Source organism: Ambystoma mexicanum, chromosome 10 (assembly GCF_040938575.1).
Source record: "Ambystoma mexicanum isolate Mex_15411 chromosome 10, UKY_AmexF1_1, whole genome shotgun sequence".
NCBI lineage: Eukaryota > Metazoa > Chordata > Amphibia > Caudata > Ambystomatidae > Ambystoma > Ambystoma mexicanum.
In genome coordinates this window covers 883,225,088-883,249,655 of record NC_090932.1, presented here as the reverse complement: position 1 = coordinate 883,249,655, position 24,568 = coordinate 883,225,088, and the positions used below count along the sequence as shown (strand labels likewise).

Here is a 24,568-nt window from a genome sequence, read left to right as displayed (position 1 = left end):
GCTCAAAAAGGTATCTGTCTTTCACACACAACAAAATCATACAGGTTTCATATGGCTGTTCAAACTCAACAAAATGGCAATTATATTCAAACAAACTTTATAACCATTTATCCCCTTCCCAGCATTAATGCAGGATTCTCCAAATCAAAGTTTCAAATGAGAAAGTTTCTTTCAATATCCAAGTTATGTTCTACGTGCCACACAAAGTTTCTTTCACTCCATAAGTCTTTCACTTAGCACTTGGATTGTCTTCTTACTATCAATAAATAGTCCTAGGCGCCCCTATGCGAGAACGAACACGGCAAAATTACCTGTTCTTTGGGAAGGTACCCACTCGAGAGTCCCCAGCCACACTTTAGGTCACTGTACCTTTCACAGAAGGGAAATACCCATTTACATATCGGTCTTTGTCCTGCCCACATGGGTAGTCCAGCACAGAAATGCTATAGCAATTCTCTTCTGAACAACAGTACCCACAGCAACCCAAGACCTGTGTTTCAGGCTTGTTGGGCCTCATTAGTGAGGTGGAGCTTTGCCTCTCTGAGCACAGTGAGCAAGGGGCCCACATCTGGATGATGCTAGGAAACCTAGGGTGACTAAACCGAATTCCCTTCAACAATCAAAAAATAGTCATAGGCGTCCTTCTGCAAGAACAAACACGGCTAAAGGACCTGTTCTTTGGGAAGGTACCCACTCGATAGGCAACTAGATATTTCCCTTCTGTAAAAGGTACAGTGAGCTGAAGTGTGGCTGCGACTCTCGAGTGGGTACCATACCAAGCAGGTCATTTAGCTGTGCTTGTTCTCGCAGAGGGGCAATTATGACTATATTTATTGATGGTCTTATTACTAAACAAGATTATCACTCTTCAAAAATGATTGCCCAAAGTTTCCACAAGCTCTTGCTTGATAAAACAAAAAGTCATGGTCTTCACACTTCCAATCAATATTTAAATATAACTTCTTTTTGAAGAACTACTTTCACATTTCTTCTTCATAAAAAACAATGCTTTGTCAGGTTGGTTGTACCACAGTTCAACATAAACACAGAAGTGGACTTGCCACTTTCTTTTTACCACAACCTTCCACCACAATGCAGTACTTCAATATCTTCTTCCTGGTTCACTAACTTGCCAAAACAACCACTAACAATCCCTTTCCTGGTATACTCGCCTGCCAGGATAAAAACTCCTACCACTGCGACGAGTACTTTGTGGTGAGGCTTGCTTCAAACTTTAGAAAAGGCTTTGACTTTCAACAACATTGGGATTCACAACTTCTTCCATAAGGATACAATATGCATTTATGTTGTTTGTTCCGTTGATTGGTTTGCCACATTCAATTCAGGTTATGTTCCCCGCCACCTTGATACTTTCTACAAGGAGGGCTTTTATCCTGACACCTTTGGTTTCTACTTTCAAACCAGTTAAGCGCTGGAATGGTCTCTTATTCCAGTTTCTCTCTTTAGGAAAAATAATTCCCCTTTTAGTTATAATAGCCCTTCTTTGGCTTAGGCAATGCTGGTTATTATCTTGCTCAAATAGTGCCTTTTCTTTACTTTGGCAATGATGGTTATAGTTGGTTATAGTCTTTCTGCAATAATGCCCCCTCTTTATTTGGCAATGATGTTTACCATCTTACTTCGATATATATTGCCCCCTCTTTATTTTGGCAATGAAAGTTGCAAACTTTTTCCTCTAGCTTCCTCTCAATACGAGTATCACGCGACCATAGCTTTATTTCATCAGTTCGGTATTTCAAAATACAAGCGAGCAGCCAGCGGTCTACTGCAGACCACCCTGGGGTCACCCAACCAAGGCCAACTCGCTGGTCGGTCTCTGCGCGTCCGCACGACCCACTGCAGCAGCAACTACTTCTGCTTTTGTTGGGTCCTGAGCGTTTGACAGCACCGGTCGTACTCCAGAGCCTTGCGCCTTTTCGGAAAAGGAGTTGGTCTTGTACCTCGCTTACTCCGGTGCTCGCCAGCCACGGCGCAGGATAAGGAGAGCTTCTCTGCCCCACAGGATAGCCTGTCATAGCACAGCTTCCCGCTGCGCCGACCTCTGCACTTCAGGTTTCCGACTTCTATGACTCTCTTTGAAGTGTAATTCCCTATAAACACAGCTGCGGCTCCGGTGTCTTTGTTTCTCTGCTGTTGGCAACTTCTTCTAATGACCTGTACCTGAAGGGGCTTTAAATATTCAAAAAGTCCCACTCCGGCATGGGTCATTAGAACCGCTACACTGCACACTACCTCCGAGCCACTCTTCCTTGTCCCATTATCTAGAGCATTACAGGACTAATGTTCTGGTTCTTATTTTATGTCAATGGCCTCAATTTTACAATAGGCCAATAAAACTGTGGGAAGTTGGATAGAGGGTTCTCCAAATTCTTCTGCCCCAAGTTCCCTCCCATGTGATCCTGCCACAGAACACCATCCACAGGGTCAGGATCAGAAAGTGCCTGCCTTTCCCTGGGCACATTAGAAGGGTCCCAGGCCACGGTCTTTGGGATAAATCACATCCCATTATCCACAATGACCGATCTAGTCAGTCTCTGCATGGTAACAGCTCTGACTGCACAAGCACCAGCACAACCAACAAAGAGATTATCAATTATTCTGATGTAACATACTAGCCAGAAGTCAGCTAGGGATGCAGCCGATGAAACTCCTCTACCTTGGATGGATGAGGTTGAGGATAGAAAACGGGAAGATCAACCTTTAGAGAACGATGGCAATTTGACAATTCCCTTGCAAAGGAAGATCACATGTACTTGGTCACTTTCACCTCAATGAATACTATTTCCAGGCATTGAGGCTTCACCGAAAGAGCCTAGAGTTCACTCACCTGCCTAGCGGAATTGATGGCAACCAAGATCACATTCTTGGTGAGCAATCCCAAAGAAAATTAATGAAACGATTTAAATGGATGGACCATCCAGAAAGTCAACACAAGGTTCAAGTCACATGCCTGAAAGGGCGTTAGAGAAATTGGTTACCTAATCCGGTTACCTAATCCCCACAAGAACTGCATAACAGTGAGGATGGTGAAAGACAAGCCTTTTCACCAGTGAGAATGGTGGAAAATGAGCCCTGTTCAGGGCTCACGCCTAAAGACCGAAATAGCTGCTAGGTACCCCTTAACAGTGCCAATCTGCAGGCCTATTGGGGACAAAGAGCTGAAAATCCAGAATGGCGTAGGTAGGAGAAATCAACCGGTCCTGCCCTTCTCCCTGCTCCTCATCAAAAAACGTTCACCACATGCAGACAGATTTTGTGGCAGTCCTCATGGCTGAGAGAAGTACACCCAGGACGTCATCCGACAAATTCCACTCCTTATAATTCAGCCTCTCAGTTTGTAAAAGTAGATATATTTTGCCTTATAATGTTGGCATAAGGACATAAACATTGAACCGCGCCATCGCAGTTTCCGAAAAAACACCATCTTGGTTGCTTTACTCTAATTTCTGAGTTTTCATTCTGTACACGGTGGAAGCTTGCAAAGTCACCGCTTCGGAAGCTTCCCTAAAACCTGCCCCCACACAGGAATGCTAAGAATCACTGAGCACGCTGAACTCTGCAACAGAGAACCCTGAAGCACTGGCACGAACATAGCTAATCTGTAAATTAGGTGTCATTCTGTCTTTGACTGTCTTGTCTCGTTTTCCCACAGCTAATTGTGAACGTGCAACCAGACAATTAAAGCGAAGCACGATTTACAGCATATTCTGTTTTCTAAGATCAACAAACTACTAAGTAGACATGCAGACTGACCGTTTAGCTTAGAACAAACATAGATAAAAGTAGCGCGAGGAATATTAACTTGTACTGAAGAACACGATATCTTCCAACAGCCTTTCTTCTTTGCTTCCCAGACAGTAAATCTGCAGAGTGACATGGAGTGTTCGAACACATGTTGCCATGGTCCATTCCTCACATTTATAGGTATTTAGGTCACAAGTAATTATCACGTGGTGAGCTAGCCCGAGTTTGTCATGGTATTGTAAGGGTGCATAAAACACCTGTACACACATACGTTTTTGCTCACTTTTCCTATGCTTGTATGGCATGCATTTGTAAAAGTCAGTCCGTGCTCGAGTGCGAATAAACAGCTATTTATACCTTTGTTCCTTGTGACTAGTGTGTCTTCATTGTTTTACAGTAGCCTCCTATTTTCGGACTAACAAGTTGCCAACTAAGAGTTGATTCTGTTCAGGTGGGGAACCTGACCCTCCCTTCCCCATCCCCACACGATGGTTGAGCAGGACGACCCTCACCGGAAGGTGCCAAGGAGGACATAGGGATATTTCCATAAGTTCCAGGAACAATGTCCTTCGGGCTGAGCCCCAAGTGATCAAGATCATAGTGGACACAGACTTCCACAGTCTCTGTCCTACCGGAATTACAGGAATAAGAAGGAACGCATAAAGGAAAGTGAAGATAAACTCAAAGATCAATGCAAGCCTCAGAGACTCCCATTGGTCAAATTCTCTGGAGCAGAATAACTTGCACTTCTTGTTGACACTGGATGACAAGAGGTTGACCAGACCACTTCAAAGGCTGCCCCAAAGAGTGAAGAAGTCTAGGTCTGCCTGCAGAATGCATCTGCAATTACATTCTGTGTGCCAGCAGAGTGTAGAACCACAGCTTCATCTCTTCCATGCACAGATGAAGCAATCCTACACAAGCTCGCTTGTTGAGGTGATGCAGGTCAATTGTGTGGCCATCACAATCGGAACACACTTGCCAGGCACACTGAACCGATAGTCAGCTGATGCATTCCACTACCTTGGCCCGGGTCCACAGTCCAGGTGAGTGTCCCAGTCTTTCAGCAAGTTGTCTTCCAAAAGCACTGTCGGCTGAGGACTGACGTTTCCCCCTCTGTAGATTTTCTTGTGGGGCCTGCCACAGATGGACACCTGAAATAGGTCTATCATGTCATCCTCATTCTGAGACCACTGACAACGATGCAGGCATTGGATTGACCTCATGCAGACTCGAGCGTTTTGCACCATGAACATGTAGGATGCCACGAGGCCTAGAAGATGCAAAAAAGCTGAGGCTGGGACCAAACTCTGGAAGAGAAAGAACATTGTTCACCCTATCCTCAGGGTGGTGAGACAGCTCTGAGCATCTACTTACCCAATAACCATTGTTCTGTGCCTTTTACCTGCATAAAATCACATGCTTTGCATAGGTCACCATCTAAAAGGTTGGCTCGGAGCATTACTTTATTTTGAAATCGAAAAAAAAGGGCATCACTAGGGGCATTCATGGCCCACTATCCCATCTAGAGGTGTTACCCATGATTTCTCATGCATTGAGGTTCTCAGATTGTTTTTCTGATGTGACGTACCGCGTGAGATAACAATGCTTCAGCTTCCACATGGTAAGGCTGGTTGGACACAGAAAGACTATTACTGTTTAAGTAATGCTCGCCTTCTAAAGCTTTTGAATCGGTTTTGATTCATATGCTTTTCATAGACTAGCTAGCAGTACTATAGAAGGTGGTGGTTTTTGAGCTGAAGGGCAGTGGAAAACAGAGCTTGAGTACTGTTTGACCCACCTTTGTGTCTGCATTTGCATGCATATCTAAACAATAGTGTTGTGTATATGCATGAACTGAACGCCATGATATAGCCTGGCAAATTGCATCTACTAGAATGTTCACAATGAAAGCTCATGTTGCTCCTGTACTCCTTGTGGAGTGAACCTTGGGCGTGAAAGGAAGAGGTTTGTGAGCCAATCTGTAGCAGAGCTGTATACAGCAAACAATCCACTGTGTGACAGTGGATTTAGTTACTGGGTCATCCTCTTGCCCTGTTGCAAAACACATAAAGAAGAACAAGTTACTTAACCCTGGTAACAAGCTTTTGCTTGGAAGTTCCTCCCACCTCATCCTATGATATATCCATATTAAGCTTCAGCTGCCTCAGAAAACAGATTCAGCACGGCACGCTGCGCATCAATGCCGGTTTACTTGAGGTCCCTCGAGGGCCTCCGTCCCAATGTCGATGTCACCACTGGTAGATATAGCGCATGCAGCGACCATTTGCTTCAGTCCGTTTTGATGCATTGCCTCAATACTTTATGGTGTTAACTTGCGAAAGACAGTGTTCTGCCTTGAAAGAACGTAAAGTGTAAGACCACGGAAATTCTACTGTGGGGTAGGTTGGGAGGGGCGATGAGAAATACGTGGGAGAAACATCCAATCGAAATAACATTACCTGGGGTAAGTAACTTGTTCTTTCGAATGGATTGTGTCCTTCCACGTATTCCTCAAGTTTTGAGAGACTCGCAAATCAGTATTTATTTTGTAGGGCGGGGAGTAAGAATTTAGGCGTTTCTTATGTGTTTGTATGAATAAAATGTAACACTGCCTTCCCAAATCCTCCTTCCTAGCCTGAGGAAGAGTCCAAACAATAATGTTTTGTAAAAGTATGAACGGAGGACCATGTGGCCGCCGCACAAATATTCTGAATTGGGACTCCTCTCTGTAAAGCAGAGGATGTAGCCATGCCTCTGGTCGAATGAGCCCTCAGACCCTCAGGAGGATCTTTTCCAGCTAGTCTATAACACTCAGAAATGCCTAACCTAATCCAACTAGACAGGGCTTGTTTTATCATTACCATCCCCAACTTACGGCCTGTATAACCAAGGAACAGTTGATCATCCTGTCGCAATTTCGACATTCTAGAAATATAAAAGCTAAGTGCTTGCTTTGGGTCAAGCCTGTGCAATCACTCCTCCTCCTTTCCAGGATGAGGAGGTTGGATAAAAAGAAGGTAGTACAATTTTCTGTGTTAAATGAAAATTGACACAATTTTGGGCAGAAATGTGGGTATAACTTTATGGACCACAGAAAATTGTATAAGGAGGCTTGCAAGACAAGGATTGAAGTTCACTCACCCTGTGGGCTGATGCAAGAGCAACTAAAAGAATGGTTTTGAAGGTTAAGAACCTTAAAGGACAAAAATGAATCAGTTTGAAGGGAGTACACATGAGAAATGTTACAACCAGATCAGAAAAGGGATCGGAGGGAACACATTTGTCAGTCCCTTTAGAAATGGTATCACTAGTGGCATTTTGAAGAAAGATATCTCTTCAAACAAGAGCTTAAAATTGACCGTGCTGCCAGATATCCTTTAATTGTGCCAACTTGGAGCCCCAGATTAGCCAGATTTAACAAGAGTGCTAACACCATAGGTGTGCTGCACAGAAAAGGGTCCACATTCTTTTACCTAAACTAGCTGCAGAACTTGTTTCAATGGCAGCAGTAGAAGCACTTTGTTGCTGGCCTTCTGGTCGAAAGCAACATTTCCAAAACATCATCTGGAAGGTCCCAATCCGTATATATCAACCTCTCACAAACCATGCACGAAGTTTGAGTGTCTTGACCTCTGGATGGAGAATCCAACCTTCCTCCCACGTGAGAAGATCCTCTCTTTGCAAAGATGTATTGGAGGGCAGATGTCTAGAAGGTCCAGGTAACACGTCCTACTGGCCCAATCCGGAACAATTAGGATAATTAATTTCCTGAACCATCTCAACCTCCTGATCATATGAGAAATGACAATCCGGAACAATTAGGATCATTAATTTCCTGAACCATCTCAACCTCCTGATCATATGAGAAATGACAGGGACTGGAGGAAATGCGCACAGGAGTGGAAACTCCCAGTCAACTACAAAAGTGTCCCCTAAAGCTCCTTTTGGGGGAAATTCCCTGGAGCAGTACAGCTCGCACTTCCAGTTGGCACTGAACGCGAACATATCTACTTGAGGGGTCCCCCAACGGGTGAAGATCTTTTGAAGGACTTCCTGAGCTAGTTCCCACTCGTGGGACACTCTGCTCTGCCTGCTCAAAGCATCCGCTGCTGTGTTCTCTTCTCTGGCTAGGTGAACCGCTGATCGGGAGATTCCCTCTTGAATTTCCCAGAACGAGAGCTAGATTGCCTCTCTGCGCAGTGGAAGTGACCCTAAACCTCCTCTCTTGTTGACGTGGTACATGGCCAGCGTATTGTCTGTTATTATCAGGACATTCTTTCCCTGTACAGAGGGCAGAAAGGTGCTCAGCGCTAGTGCTCTCAGGTCTAAAAGGTTGATGTGTAGGTTGGCTCCGAAGGAGACCAACGACCGCTGATTGTCAGATCGTTGGCATGGGCTCCCCACCCCGTGGGTGTGGTGTCCGTTACTACTGTTATCTCTGGCCATGGTTGCCAAAAGGGTTCTCCGTTCAGAATGTTGTCCTCTCAGGCCCACTAAATGAGATCCTGCATGACTGTTCGGAACCTGAAGAAGGTCCAACATCTTGCCTGAGAAACGAGACCACTGAGTCCTAAGAGCCCATTGGAGGGATGTCATTCTTAGGCTAGCCTCTGGCACCAGGAAAATGCAGGATGCCATGAGGCCGAGCAACCTTAGAAATTCGAAGGCCAGAAGACGTAGGGCACTCTGGAATTTGGTGACCATCTGCAGAATGTGTTGATCCCTCACCTCGGGTGGCAAGACATTTTCCCAAGGATGCATCCAGTACTGCTCCAATGAACTGGAGTCTTTCAGATGGTATCATGTGGCACTTCTAATTGAGGGAGAAGCCCAGTCTGTGGAGAGAGTGGCAGGTTATGAGGCCGAGATGTTCCAGGGGCTGTTCGGGAGAACGGGCCCTGATCAGCCAATCGTCCAAAGAAGGGAGAGATGTGAATCTCTCCTCTCCCCAAAACTCCGTGCCACCACCGCCATTAACTTGGTAAAAACCCTTGGTGCAGAGGTCAGCCCAAAAGGCAGAACTCGAAATTGGTAATGAGAACCGCCAACGGCGAACCTCTGGTACTTTCTCTGGTTGTGATGGATTGGCACATGAAAGTAAGTATCCTAAAGGTCCTATGACACCATCCAGTCCTGGAGCTGGAGGGCTAGAAAGATCTGATAAAGCGTGACCATCTTGAACTTGTCATTCCTGAGAAACTTCTTCAAGTTTCTTGAGTTCATGATGGGTCTCAATCCTCTGCCGTTCTTGGGCATTTGCAAGTAAGGGGAGTACCAACCCTTGTGTAAGGGAGGAATGACATCACAAGTATGACACAGACACAAGAGTTACACATTTCAAAAACCTTTATTAGATGCTTGCGGTTTAGAGAAACTCCTACTTTGCCCTATTGCTATGACGGGAGTAGTCTCTACCATCAAATAATAAAGAAAACAAGAGTCCTAGTCAGTCTTTGTCAAATCAAAATGGCCTATACTAATAAAACCTAATTCCTGCCCTATCTCTCATACAAAAAGTGTGTAAATGGTAATATGTATGCAAAGGAAAATCAGTGTTCTAACAAAGGATCAAAGTGGCTGAGTCAGCCCTCCTCCCCATGTTGGAAAGCACGGAGAAAGGCAGCCCCCATAGACTGATGACACACACTGGTTCAGGTTATCAAAACAAAGGCAGTTCAAAACATGGACCGAGGAACGCCAGCGCTTTCCACGTTAAAGTCACTTATTCTAGCATCCCAAACGTTCTTTCACAGTGCAACAAACAGTTCACGTAGGTCTCCCTACGTCGGGCTCGGACCTCGCAATCACAACACTTGCAGGGGTTTCCTTCCCCAAGGTTAATTCACATTCGTTAGGGATTCCCTTCCCTCTTGCTCACTCAGGCTTGGACCTTTTACTGATGTTGAAGACCTCCGAAGGTGTGAGGCTTTTACCATAGACCTCTGCAGGACCACTTCGATTTTCTCTTCAGTTCTGACTCTTATGCTATTTGCCCCAGTGTCTCTTTGTCGTGGTAGTTCAGTACCATAAGCACAAACATTCAAAGAAATCTTTCTCTTCAAGCATTCACCTTTTTACTTCCCCTTTTGCCGGGTTTAATCTTGACCATTACACATTTCAGAATTCATTCACTCTGCAGCTTTATAACAAAAACGTTTTGCTGAGACTTCGGGTGGGCTACTTCCTTTTACGGGACCACTCTGCCACTCTGTATCACTGGCTTCACAGTTATCAGCTACTTAAAAGTTCATCACTAATTAGCTTTCTTTTGCGTCTCATGAGCATGTGCGCAACCTTCACTTGTGAGATACACTGTTGCGGCTTCAATCTTTCCCTGACACAAACCGGCCTTTCATGTCTTTCACTAACTCGCCGGTTGTGCACGTTCCTTTCTTGTCTCTTCAGCATCAAGGTTAATACCACAGGCTTGGCCTCGCCTCCCCAACTATGTCATTCACCCGGGAGGGTCGCTTGCGTCCTTGAAACACACTGCAGGTCTCTTCTTGGCTGCGATTTGGCGTTCTCCGCGTCTTCTTCACCTTTTCCCGGAAGCTACGACCTTCTGCAGGGATCTTCAAGATTTCCCTACCGTTTGCTGTAGTCCCTCAATAAGTCATCCTGCTCCAGTAGGTTCACCTTTGCCCTAGAAGTTCTGCGCCTTCTTGTGTTCCACCTTGCTCAGAGTGTCTCTCTATGTTCCGCAATTTATCCGTGTGGGGAGAGCAAATGGGTATCATATGTATGTGATTAAAGTCAAGTGTCTGACTTTCCCCTGACCAGATTAGCGGGACATGATCAATTAAATATTTTAAGTGTTAGCCTCTTTACTCTCAGTCACCCTCTTCCACGGTCCAGTGTTTGTGTAGAAAGGGGTTTTGGGGGAGTTGGGATGTTGGAGGATCCTATAAACTAGGATGGGGCATATGTATGGGATAGGGCGGAAATACCGCGTCTCACCATTGGCTGCGCCTCACTCCCTGAAGAACCCTCAGTCAGGTGATCCTCAAGCACTGGTCCACCCCCAGGGTCTGGATCCAAAGGCGATGGCCGTGCCCTGGCCACCTGAGAGAGAGATCCCCAGAGACTAGAAAGTGAAACACCCTTTGTTTTCTCTCACTTGTTCCTCCTCGCTACAAGTACAGATTCTATAGCACCTTTCTCTAGCAGGGTCAAAATCTCCTGCACAGGGAGTGGATCTGGAATTTTGAAAGAGTTGCTCCCTGGTGGATGATCCTGAGGCCTTTTTATAAAGAGAAGGCAGTAACCCTGGGCTATTGTTTCCAATGCCCATGCATCTGAAGTAATATCTTGCCACTCTTGAAGATGCTGTGAGTCTGCCTCCCACTGGGGTTTTGTGGACTAGGGGCTCAGAGGTTTTGATGTGGCTGAGCAGTGGCTGAGGGTAAAGCAGCCGTTGCCTGGGCGGCCTTAGCACCTCTCCCCCATCCACCACAGGGGAATCTTCTTTGACCCCTCTGACTCGCCAGACCTCTTGCTTTTCAAGCTGAGGAATACAAACCAAAGGACCTGCCCCTCCAAGCTGTTGCACTGGGGCGAGTTTGTGGTGGTCTGATCGCAGCACCAAGGGATTTGGCTGCCGCTTTGGAAGTCTGCATCTTCTCCAAGCTCTAATCAGACTTGCTGCCAAATAAATGTGTCCTGTCAAAGAGCATGTTGAGAAGCCTGGACTGCACATCAGAAGCAAACCCAGACTTTAACCATGCAAACCTACCTATCAGTGCTGCCTCCATTTCTCTGCTGATACTGTCCGCAGAGACAAGACCAGTTTGAAGTGACTCGCACATAGCCTCCTTCCCATCTTTAATAATGTTCATAAATCTGTTTCGTTCTTCCCCTTTGGGAATATGATCAGCAGCCATTGTTATACAGTCCAAAAGGGTAAATGTGAACTTAGCAAGTGCGCGTGTGGCCATACTCCAAGCCGAGAAGACTTTTCTTGCCAAGGCATCATTGCATTTGTCATCCCTGTCAGGGAGAATCGTTGGGCGGGCAGTCTGTTTTGAAGAAGATGTGGCAGCCTGTACCACCAGGCTTTCTGGAGTGGGATGTTTTGATAGATAAGGATCGCCAGTGGAGGTCCTATATTGATCCGCCTTCGTAAGGCTATATGCAAGGGAAGAATAGGGTCCTCTTGGAGTCCCTTGTCTAAAATGTCTGTCAAGTCATCCTGCTCAAAAGGTGGTGCAGGCCTGCCCCACCCTAAAAATACAATGACTCTAGCCATTTATTGCCTTTATGAACCATCGGGGTAATCTGAGGGGTCTGGACTGCCAAACTCAATCTTGGGAGAAGTATCTATCCCACTTGCTGTCTGTATTGTCTCAGACAGATCCTTCATCCTTAACTTCTGATATTAGAGCCTATGCAACACCTACGGTCCCATACTCTAAGCCAAAAGGCCAAGCTTTATCTTCTGATGGCTCATGCTCCTCATATATTGCAGAATAACAAAGTTACTCACAGTAGTGACTACCTTACTCCAGGTCCATAGTCCCCTTTCCTCCATACTTGTGGGACATTCCGTCCTTCGGGACCGGACCAAAGCACTTTTGTAAAAAGCATAAAAAATGAAAATGTTTGTCCTTCTATTTTTACGCAGGGTATCACACAGCCGTAACCCCACCCTCCTGAGCTCCGCCCCGCGCATTGCCCTTCAGGCCTTTTCTATCGCCAGGTCTGCGACCATTTAAGCAATAACAGAGGATACTTATTAGAGGGCACGGCGGGCAGGCTTATGAAGGAAAGGGGACTGTGGACTAGGAGTAAGGTAGTCACTACGGTGAGTAACTTTGTTATACTCCAAGTCCTGTCCCCTTTCCTCCATACTTGTGTGCGATTCCCAAGCACTCCTCACAGGCAATACGGGTGGATGGAAACGCCTTACTGAAATAGGTTTTTAAGAACAGCCTGGCCAAATTGGGCATCGGCCCTGGAGCTCAGGTCCAAGCAGTAATGTTTACAAAAAACTGATGGGGAAGCCCACACAGCAGCCTTGGCAATGGTTTCCCAAGGAACATACTTCTGGAAGGCAACAGCAGCTGCTTTGCCACGTACAAGATGGGCATGAATGCCCTTCGGAGGTTGAAGGCCCTCTATGGTATACGTTTCTGAAATGCAGGAGGCAATTCATCAGGAGATAGTAGCCTTCGAAGCAGGTTTCCTTTTCGGCTCTACGAATGTAACAAAGAGTTGTGAGGAGCCCCTGAGTTCGGTCGTTCCGTCAAGATAGAACTTCAGGGCTCGCCTGACATCTAAATTATGTAAGACTCTCTCGGCATCTGATGCCGGATTCAGAAAAAAAACAGGTAATAAGATAGATTGATTTAAATGAAAATCAGTCACTACTTTAGGTAGGAAAGTGTGCCGCAGCTTCCAGCAGATCTTGTGCCAACACCCTGCCGTCCGACAAACCAGCCTTGAAGTCATCTAGCCTATTCTCCAGGATACACTGCAGGAAATCGGCCAACTGCTTCCACAGCCTCTGATTAGCTGCTACCAGGATGAGCTTGGTATTTGCTTGATGAAGTTGGAGTGCTGAGTTGGCAAAGACTTTGTTGCCCAAGGAGTCCAGAATCTGGTCTTCCTTGGACAGAATCTGAGCCGCATCTGTCTATGTCGCACAGGCTGGCTTGGATTGAAGTGTGGCCGCAGCTACCACAGTCGAGGAAGGGAGCGGACAAGATGCCAAGGCCATCTCCTCAGAGGTGTGGAGCCTGTAACGGGCATCAATTATTTTATTGATGCATAGCCCGGTGTGGGGCTTTCCCAGACCTTATGGGCCTCAGCCAAAATGTCCTTCTGGAGGAACAGGCTGGTGCGCTCTTGTGGTGACAGGGTGAACATTCCCGAAAGCACCCCTTTCCTGTGGAACGGGGACCTCAGGTACTGGAATGTCAAGGAGGCCCATCATATCCATGACTCGGTCATGAAATGCTCCGACAGAGCGCGGCTGCTCGTCGCTAAGCTGACCTATTTGAGGGCCATCTGGCGAATCGGAAGCAGACGGCGGCACCGTCTCAGGTTTTAAAGTGCTATCCCGCTCTGCTGGTGTCTTCTCTATAGGAGACAGAGGAGGTAGGGGAGGAAGAGACGGAGGTAGGCCATGAGGAAGAGGTGGCACCACCGCAGGGGCTGTCGGAACCGTCGGGGTGGAAAGTGGAACAGGAGGTTCAGAGTAGATTTCCTTGAAAAGAACCTTAAAATACTCCTTCATGGGGTCAGAGTGCATGAGCCTCTGAAATTTACTGAAAAATGCATCCTCCGATTAAGGTTTAGGCGCTGGGGTAGGCAGAGGCCACTCATATGAGGCATACCCCCACAAACTCAATGAGGATGGTTGCCAGGAAGGCCCACCACCAACCGGGTCCACATAGACCAGTGGAGCAGAAGCAGGAAGAAGCAAGACAGTATGAGGCAGCGGCATCCGAGCACGCCAGTCACAAGGAGGGCGAAACTGATTTTTACTGTCCACCTGAGGTGGAAACAGCTGTTCAGCCCCACAAAGAAGGTTCCCAGCACCAGACGTTGAGAGCATAGGTGTAAGGGAAGAATCCAAAATGGCTATCGTGGACAATAAGGGTTGGGCCGTTATTTTGTTGACGCCTGAAGAGAACTGCGTCACATGTGTAGATGAGGCAACTGCATCATCAGGCTGGTCAGGGGACTTAAGGAACACCTTAGCCCCGACACAAGGATCCTCGGCAGAGCTGGTACGGGGGGATCTTGGATGCTTACTGGACATCTTGGAGGTCACCCTAAAAATTAGCCTCCAGAGGAGGAAGGTAATGGAGGAGTTACAGTTTATGACCACCCTCTTTGCCCCCTCGACAGAACCGGTATTGCTGTGTCCCTGAGCGCGGGAATGCTGAGGGATCCACCTCACAGACAAGACCTTCAGAGCACGTCTCTTGGTTTTGTCGGTACAGACCTTAGCCTCAAAAAGAGGAACCTCGAGTTTTAGCCTGGTAGGTGTAGCTCCCTCGAGAGGGGCCTCAAGCCGTGGCTCGGTACAGAAAGCTACAGAAAGGGAGACCTTAGGGCGTACCCCGGTATCCAAAGCCAGAGATGAACTGGGCTGAAGTATAGCACCTGACAGGTGAACCTCAGAACGTGGTCTGGTTTTGGCAGGTCCGTCGTGGGAACCCTCTGAGAAAACTCTGGTATGCCTATTAGGCCTGCGAGGCACCGCAGGGGAACTCCTGGTAACAGAGCTGTTCAAGCCCCTCCCTGAGCTGGCAGACCCAGGGAAGGAGTCTCCAGGCCGTGGCGCCCTGAAATGTAAGGAACTTACCGGGAGTTTCTTCTTTTCGTCGATGAAAAGCTGAAAATGAGGTGGAGGAACGTGCTGAAAGACATCCTCCCACCGAAGAAGACAACACTGGAGTGCCCGGAAAGAGGGTGTCGCAGCAGAAACACAAATCCCAACGATGGTCCGGGCCCAGACACTCCAAGCAGAGAGAATGGGGATCCGCCGTAGCGAAGCGCCGTTTGCTTTAAGACCAAGACCCAAATCCCAGGCGCTCCGGCATAGATGGAGGACTAAGCGACCACAGAACCGGAGCAGGAAAGAAGGACAACGGGAACAAAGAAAACATTTCTCGGTGATGTAAGTGCGTCCAGCCCCGACCACGCAGAGAAAAAGACTGGAGGGCGATGTGTGGGGCGGAGCTCAGGAGGGCGGGGTTACAGCCACATGTGGTACCCCATGTAAAAATAGGACAAACATTTTCATTTTTGATGCTTTGACAAAAGTGCTGCAGTCCCGTCCCAAAGGACGGAATGTCCCACAAGTATGGAAGAAAGGGGATAGGACGTAGGAGTAAGAGACTTGACAAAGTCCTGTCTTGGAAGTGGAGTGAAGGATTATTTTGTTTTCTCGACCTTCTACAATTGTGGCATTTTTGACAATGATGGCGATGAGGTTCTCAGCGGAGTCAATGCCTTTGACGACGATGGCGTCAAAGATTTAGCCAGTAGGGGCGTCGAACCCTACGTTGTCGAAGGTGTCAAAAATTTTGGCTTCGAAGAAGTAGGTTCTCGACTCGAAATGACCTTCAAGTTCCTCTAGCAGTTTTCTCATGGACACCCGGGCTCGAGGGCGCAAAGGGTTTGTCCTTTTGTCTTTTCTTTCTCAGGTTTTCGCTTGACAGGGGCATGGCTCCGACTATTCTGCTTCAAGGAGGTCAGGGCTGCATTCTCAAACACATGGAGCATTTCTTGTCAGAGGAGTATTTTTTGTAAGAATCTCTCCCATTCAGCCAATCAAGTTGATTTCGTCAGGCAGGTTATCCATTCAGGGGAGGAACTCGAAAAGGAAGGCAACCTGTGACACCTTTCCTTCATTCGTTGTGAAGACTAAGATGAGTGGTGAGATCCACTTGTGGATCGGGAAAGTCTTTTAGTTTTCTTCCGATGAGGAGAGTCGCCCCTCGACTTGTCGGATTATCACTTTTTCGACAGAGTAGTCGAAGGGAATTTATGTGACCTACCTGCAGCTAACTTCCTTTTACCTTCTTTCAGGGATTTCACTGTCCTCGAAAGGCAGGGTCCACACTCTGATGTGTTACGATTGGACCCCAAACACCACAGACCCACCCGATGGGGGTCCATAAGGGACATCTTCGCCCCGCAGTCATGGCATTTTTTAAACCCCAATTTCGGAGTCGATGACGACGAAGATGCCATTATTTACTCAATAGGTTTCTCTAAGAAACCGAAGCATTTCGATCTTCCAGAGTGATAGCTCTCGCTGAAAAACGGGACAGAAGCCAACGTTTTGCTTAAATGTTCCCCCTACATCATACATCCAGTGTGTGCAGTGCACCTTACCCTCTGCTCTTTGGATTGGGGAAACATTGTTTAATGGATTGGTTGTCATGAAACAGGCATGTATTTAGGTGGGAACTGTGGATGTCTTCTAAAGACCACAATGCACTTGTGAAAAGTAAACACAAGTTTGACCACAAGCTCACGTACCCTGTTGAAAGAAGTAAAGGCAACAAGGATGGCTCCCTTATATGCAAGTTCTTTAAGGGAAGCTTTCTGCATTGGCTTAAATGGGGGTCCCATTAGCCTATGAAGGAAAGTATTTAGATTCAACAAGGTGAGGTGTTTGCCATTGTGGATAAAGGAGCTTTCCTCCTTCCATAAAAGCCTTGCCAGGCACCTTTTGTTGTGAAGTGGTATATGCTGATAATAAGGATAAATGTACTTTTAGTGAGTCGTATACTTATCTTGAGTCAAAGCGATAAAGCAGATAAATAACAATATCTGCCGGAGAATAGTCAATAGGAGTGATCTCTTTCTTTGTACACCAAAGTACAAACAGCTTCCATTTATTGAAGTAGCAGTGGACTTGTGTTTGGTTTATTTGCCTTGAATAGTATTTCCATACAATGCTGTGTTAGGTCTAAATGACCAAACTATGACATCAGGAGCCAAACTCATTGCATTTCGATTGAGTGTGTTATCTGCAGATGATGTTGCCTTAGAAGGTTGTGCACTGAACGCAACTTAATAGATGGGCACAGTGACAAGTGCAGGAGGTGGGGATATCACACTGGTCTTGCCCATGTCGGAGAATGATTATTAGGGCAAACCTCTTCTACAGTAGATTGTGAATTATTCAGTGAAGCAGAGTTGTAGGGGAAGTAGTGTATGCAAATACCTCTGAGCAGCTAATACTTCGTGCGTTGCTGAGGGTGCCCTGTTGTGGGGTACCTGGATGCAAATGTTGGGCTATTGTCATTTGCTTTTGTGGCAAATAACTATTACTAGAAGACAACATGTTTTGAAAAAATCTTTTGGGTAGGTTTGAGTTGAGTTCCTATTTGTATTCTTGAACTGACACTGCTTAAGCTGCGTGTGAGAAAATTCTTCATGCCCGGCATATGCAGCACCTGGATGTAGATTAGCCTATATATGGGTCATTGTTAGTTTTTGCTGTGCGAGAAGTAATGCTCTTGAGCGTTCCGCCCTGTTTTTGATCAAACATGGCTGGTGTGTTGCTGGGGGAAATGTTGCATGAAAGAAAGGCTTGAAACGTGGAAATTCCAGCGTTGAATCAGCAGTGGAATGACAATGAATCCCAAGTGGTCTCTCACTTCGCTCACAAGTGACCAAGCAAGGGTGGAAAACATTAATTCTGAGAACATCAAAGCATTAAGGATCATTGACAACTGCACACATATGGTAGGGATAGTGAGAGCAGAGAAATAAATGTATATGTACACACACATACACACCCACCCCAAGGACATTCAAAGGGTTAATTCGCCTGGTATGAGAGTTTATCTTGTATTCAGTCTTTTACACCAAGGTCACTAAAGTGACAATAATTCCACCATTATTCAAGCAAGTAATTTCGTGGCTGAATCAACACTGGGAACACCACACTAGTTTGAAAGACCTGTGCATCTCACAAAGAAGAGCATATCACTAATGCAAAGGATACCGATATTAACACAACCGCTTCTTAATAATGGGAAAAAAAGTAAAAGAACAAAGGAAAGCCAAAATCTCATGTCTGGTACGGTGAGCAATTAATCAGGGTTCGATTAAGTACTCATTTGTCTTAAAAAAAATAATGTATTGAATATTATATGTAGGACAAGTAACCACAGTAAGTTAGGAATTCTGTGGCAATAAGCTTACAATGTAGAAACAGGACTTTTCAGTTTAATCTATTAGAGTTTGAAAATGGGTCAGAATTATTTTATGCTTGAACTCCCAGCAAAAAGCGAGAGGATCCTCAAATTGTCCCAGAAGCAGACATAAAAATAAATAAAGGAAAGCTCCCTTCTTGGCTCGCTCAATACAAGTGACAATAATTCAGATTATGGTGCTCTGTGGAAAAGATATGAGAAACTGCCCATTACCCTGGCATACTACTACTCTGTAAGCACACTGGGAAGTACACCAACAACATGTCTATTTATAAGTAATCGTTTACTAAGACATTTGGTCAAGTTGAACTACCATGTATGTGAAGCAGAAACAAGGGCAGTCAGCAGTACATACACAACATTTACTAATAAGCACATCGGTTTAGCAGCGGAAATTCAATAAAAGTTGGATGATGGTGTCACTTACTCAGGCCTTTTGATCCCATGTCGTCAGGGATCTCCTGTAGAAAGCAGTCCCCAGAGGGCAAGCAATAAAAAGATAATCACAAAAGAAACTCATGTCAGTCATTTATAAAACAGGCGCTAAGAGAAGAGACAGTCCCAAGAACAGTACAGGCCCAGCACTTGAAGGTCATGGTGAATGTTCCAGTAATCGCACTCTGAGGTTGCTAAATAGGAAAAGGACTGGCAGCTTAAGTGTAACCAATAGTGCTATGCCACATAAGCAGTAGATAAGGCCAATAATGCAATACTTTTCCAACCCTCTTTGAGGGACAATGGGTGGGCCACACCACATCTATGGCGTGTATATGAGGCAGCAAAGCAACTATAGAGGAGCGGAGTGTTTCCTTTTGAGGGTGCCACGTTTTGAGAAGCGGAAGCACACTGGCACTTTCACGTAACAAAATACCACGGTACTTTGGAACAATGGGAAAAGAGATAACCATGAAATGTTATCAAATGGCGATTGGTTACAAAAAAGCTGCAAGCCTTGTGTGAATACACGTTATGCTACAGTGCATCCCCTCTGTTCGACCTAACAAAAATACACCTGCAACAAACTCTCTTCAGAAAACTTCTTCTGCAGCATCTAACTTAATACATAAAACACGTTTTTTGCATTTCAAACAGAAAGGGTGCACTGTAATTGCGGTGTAGTCTTGTTCTAACTGACATATTTTAGTCTAAGTTTGCATGGAATCCTGTTGCCGCCCTTGAAACTGTCTCCATGGAAACTGAAAGGTCCTTGCACATTTCCTTGGCTTTGAGCGGCATCACATAAACAGTACTTACGGTCCACATCACTTGTTTCCTGCTCACTCTGGTCCTTGTTCTTGTAGAAGGGAAATTTTCGGGAAAATAGGTTCTTTTTACGCTTGTCATTGAATGACTGCTGAAGAAGAAAAGGAAGGGGGCAAAACAAAGGGATGTCTAATGTTGTGTGTACAAATGCCCGGCCCTAGCAGCATTGCAGGAGCTGACTCGTGCCCTCACCTCGTGTAGTCTGTATTTCGGTCACAGAATAGTCCAGTGGACACTGTTTTACATGATCGGATATACTGGACGTTGAGAGTTTTATGCATTTCTCATTGATTTATAGGTAAAAAGAAGGTGGTTCGACCAGTCTTAGATCCCATTTTTCTTCAATTATGTGATACAATGACCCCATGTCTATTTGCACACTTGTCAGCACTTAGGCTCAGTTTGTATTTGGATCTTAAGGATGTTTTTGTAACACTTGAGGAGGTTGTGCGGTGAAATTGAAACTCACAGGATTTCACTCGGGTAAATAACTCCATGCATATTAAACGTTTTTCTAATATATGCAAAGTGGCATATCCAGAAACCTGCTGTCGTGCAATCTGTCTACTTGGCAGCCCGAAGCGCCTGTGAATGTTGTTTATGGCTTTATTCCACCGATCAGGTGCTCTGATTTTGCAGTTTCGTTGTCAACACACATTACATGCATGGAGAAGATGTGACCGCCAAAAACAACGTCTGTCACACAAAAGCAGGCTATCTGTACCTACATTTGAACAATCGGCAGCCTTCATGACCATCTGGATGTGTGAGACTATTGTGAACGGCCCATAACACGGATATGATGATTGGAGCTTTATGTGAGATTGCAGGACCCAATTATAGTGGTGACTCTCATATTAGGAAGGCAGCACCAAGTTTGATATTGAATTGATGAAGTTGGAAGACGATACGCTACAATTTGAAGTGCGTTTGTGTCTGATCATTGGTGATGCAGATATTATCAGGGAGGTGTTGATCAGTGACACAGGGAATTTCTGGAAGGAGTCTCTCTCGCCACCTACAAGACACAATGTGTGGTTAAACTTGTTGCCCCTGAAGAATGTCTAGCTAATGTCAGCATTTTGGGACAGAAACTACTATAAGTTCGGCTCATCTTGGCACTAAAAGAAAAATAGGTAGAATCCACCACTACTGTGTCATGTCCAGCATGTGTGACTGGTTTTTAACTGAATGCTAAAATTATTTTGATATGCACTTGTGTTTTGCTATGTTTTAGGCTATTGAGCTATTTAGCACTGTACTAATGAATTGGTGAACATTTATTGTGGGTTATTGTTGAATGAACAGGTGGTTTTATTTGGAATTCAGAATTAATAAAATTGTTTTTTTACTTTTTTTCATAAATATTTGCAGCCAGTGATTGAATCTCCATCTCCTTGTTATTTGTTTTGAGGTAGATGTGGAGCCTTTCATGTCTTTTATAACTACAAGTGGGTACATATGTGAAATCCATCTTTATAATGTTTTCTTATTGTTTAACGACACATATTATATTCCCACTTAGAAAGAAAATCATTCACCCTAAAGTGGGACACACCTCATTAGAATATTGGTGACTATTAGCTTTCAACATAGGTGCCTTCCTCATGCAAATATAGTCCAACCTAAACAGAGCCTGAATAAGTCTGCCCGTCAGACTGCCCAGCTGCCTCCAGAGGCTTTCCAAGAACAACAGGGAGAAGCAGAACTGGGCCTCTCCTGTCACAGCGATGCAGTGGTAGCGGTGGCACAGATGGAGAAGGATGTCCTTTTTGCTGTGACGCTCTTTCCCGCATTTCAGAGTGTTGGTCTAGTCTTTTTCAAGATGGCGCCCGGACACCGGCCTTTTCTTCTTTAAGCAAGACCAGCTCGCCGTGTTTCAACCCTTGCAAGTTCCTCTTTCGGGAGACGCTTGTTATTTCCTTCTGCCCTTCCTGCCTCTACATTCCTGTACTCATCTGCTACTTGTTTCTGAATCACTATCCTCCTTCTGATCCGTTCCTACTTGCCTTCTGCTGAACCTTTAGTCCATTGGATACTGCTACTTTTCAACTGCTCACCGCATTACCATTGCTTCAGTCTGCAACAGGTTATTTATTTATTTTTTTACACCAGCTTGCCTTTTTCCCAGTCTTGGGGGGAGTTGCCCTTCGGTTCCGCCGCTGTGTACTTTCTGCCTGAATTCCAGAGTACACTGTGGTGGAGGAGGAGGGTCGTCCTTTTCTCCACTTACAGCGACTCAGGGACAAACAAAAAGGAAAGCCTGCAACTCCTTCAGAACGTGAGGCCTCAGCTGAGACAGCAAGTGAGAAACGTGAGAGATTGAAACGCCAAAAGAAGTTGATCAAACATGGCACAGATGCTGGAACTTGTGAATGCGGTCCCGGCATTATCGACTGAAGTGCACAATTTAAAGGGTGAAAATGCCTAGTTGCGGCACATGATGGCTGCAAAAGATGCTTTGTCCACAGAAGCCCCTTTGGGAGGACTTACCTATGGATAGCTTGATGGAACCCCCAAACAACTCCGAGTTCCTTGATGCATGTACTGTGCATTTACTGTTCAGAGAATCTTCATTTGCTTCTGATAAAGCAACAATTGGGTTCATGGTATCCAATATGATGGGAAGTGCTTTGGCTTGGACTACACCCTTGGTAATCTTTGCCAGCCCTCTAGCTGCTTCCTATGCTGCCTTTGTACATGGTTCAAGAGAAGGGACGTCATTTCACCAAAATGCCAGGGGTAGCGGAAGTGAGACCACACGACCCTTGACCCCCTGATGACATCACAGGAAGTGATGTCATTTGACCCCGCCCCAAAGTGATATCACGGTTAGCGATGGAACACATTTCACCCGTTGACAAAACAGGAAGTGGCATCACATAGCATTGTACACTACGAAAAATATAGTTACGATATCACTATGTGATGTACATTTCATACAAGAATGGATCGCCATATGTATCATTAAGATCAGTGTGTATAGGCCCATATTACCAAATTACTGTGTATGCAAGCAGACGTCCATGACCAAATGATAATGATGTGTTATTATATAGTACTTACGCTTAAAGGCTTTATATAGAAAAAATATACACCCAACATCACCCAACCTGTGTTGGTACTCATTTATCGACCTCAGAAGGATGAAAGGCTGAGTGAGGCATTTAAGAACAGACTAAATCAGTGACTCACCCCCTGAAGTGTGCCTGAAATAAACATTTAATGAGCCTAGCACTTATTGTATAGAATTCCAGAAAGACACATTATTTGGTATTCCTATTCTTTCTTATTTAGGGTCAGTGCTGAAAGTGTTAGACCTGTGGCACTCCTGTTCTTATTTTTCTTCTTTTTTTAAGGGGGCCTGAACAAGAAAGCCAGCCACCCCAGAAGTAAAGAGCCACAGCCCAGGAGCTTGCATTACAAAAAGAAAAAAGAAAAAGAAAATAACCTTTATTTTTTTTAGGTCACAAGGGAGACCACAGAGGTCAAAAGGGAGACCTCAGAGGTCGCAGTTGCGACCTCTGGCGTCCCCTAAATGACGTCCCTGTTCAAGGGACATGGTTGAGCGGCAAGCACTAACCTTTAATGCCTATGAGTCACTGTTGGACATCAAGCAAAATCATCAGGATGTTTTGTCCTATATCTCCAGATTCAAGAAATTGGCTGCTGAAGCTGGGTGGCCCGAAATGGCTCAGTTTACAATATTCTGAACAGGCCTTGCTGAGTACATCAAAGACAAATTCGCCCACATTGCTCATCCTGCAACATTGCCCACGTTGATCTCCCTGGTTCAGCAAACTGAGTACAGACAGCAAGAACAAAAGGATGAAAGGAGAAGGAACAAGGGTACTTTCTATCCCTCTAGGTCTGTAGCCGTTACTTCTCCCAAGGAGTCGTCACCCAGTGATGAACCAATGCAGGTTGGTGCGGCCCGCAGACCCTGGACCCCTGCCGAAAGACAAAGAAGGAGAAACCTAGGGCTATGTCTTTACTGTGGTTCGCTAGGGCATCTTCTTCTGGATTGTCCAGAAGTCCCACCTAGGAATCCGGGAAATGCAAAACCACGATCCTAGAAGGGATGTTGGACTGGTGAGTACAATGAAATCCCGTTGTTAGCCAGGAAGACACAGACAATCGCTTAATGGTGTTACGTGTTCAGTTAGTGGAAGACACCGGACACACTGTCAAAGCATTGGCTCTTCTGGATTGTGGAGTGGCTGAGATCTTTATGGACATTAAAGGGGCCACGCAACACCAACTAAAGTTGGAAGAAAGAACCATAAATCAGCTAATAGAGGGAGTTGACGGTAGACCCTTGCGCTCCAGGCCGATCACCAAAACAAAAAAGGCTCAAAATGATGGAACAGGGACACCAAGAAGAGATTACCTTTGACATCATTAGAGCTACACATTTCCGGATTTTCCTCGGTATACCATGGTTTAGGAGACAATCTGGCAATCTATTGGGAAAGGAACATAGGCCGGTTTTCTTCAGACCATTGTATCCAGCAGTGCTATTGATAGTACCAACCTCCATGTCCACGTTAGCCTTGGCCAAAGGTCCTAATACTATGTCGCCAGCAGTACAAGAAGTTTCCTTGGTTCCTTTGAAATACCAAATTTATGCCAATGTCTTCAAAGACCAACTACCTAAGAAGATACAATCTTCCACCCTATCAGGGGGTACCATAGACCTAATTCCAGGCACTATTATAACTTTTGGCAGAATATTTGCTCTTTCCCGTTTAGAAAAGAAAGCCCTATGAAATTACCTGGATGACCACCTTTTCAACAGTCTCATTCGGGAACCTAAGAAATCTATCAGCGGGTGCCTCTGTTTTTTATCCCAA

At 45.5% G+C, this 24,568-nt stretch overlaps 1 protein-coding gene across 28 annotated transcripts in view; it reads right to left on the bottom strand.

Moving 5' to 3' along the window:
* DLG1 (discs large MAGUK scaffold protein 1) overlaps positions 1 to 24,568 on the bottom strand; it is a 2,685,689-nt gene that overhangs the window by 330,332 nt on the left and 2,330,789 nt on the right. For 13 of the 28 annotated variants that reach the window (XM_069618596.1, XM_069618600.1, XM_069618603.1 and 10 more), the window contains one exon: positions 18,880 to 18,913. In XM_069618596.1, the coding sequence (XP_069474697.1) occupies positions 18,880 to 18,913 (34 nt within the window). Of the gene's footprint in view, positions 1 to 18,879; positions 18,914 to 19,706; positions 19,807 to 24,568 lie in introns of all 28 variants that reach the window. The other 15 variants (XM_069618589.1, XM_069618601.1, XM_069618592.1 and 12 more) reach the window with 2 other exon arrangements.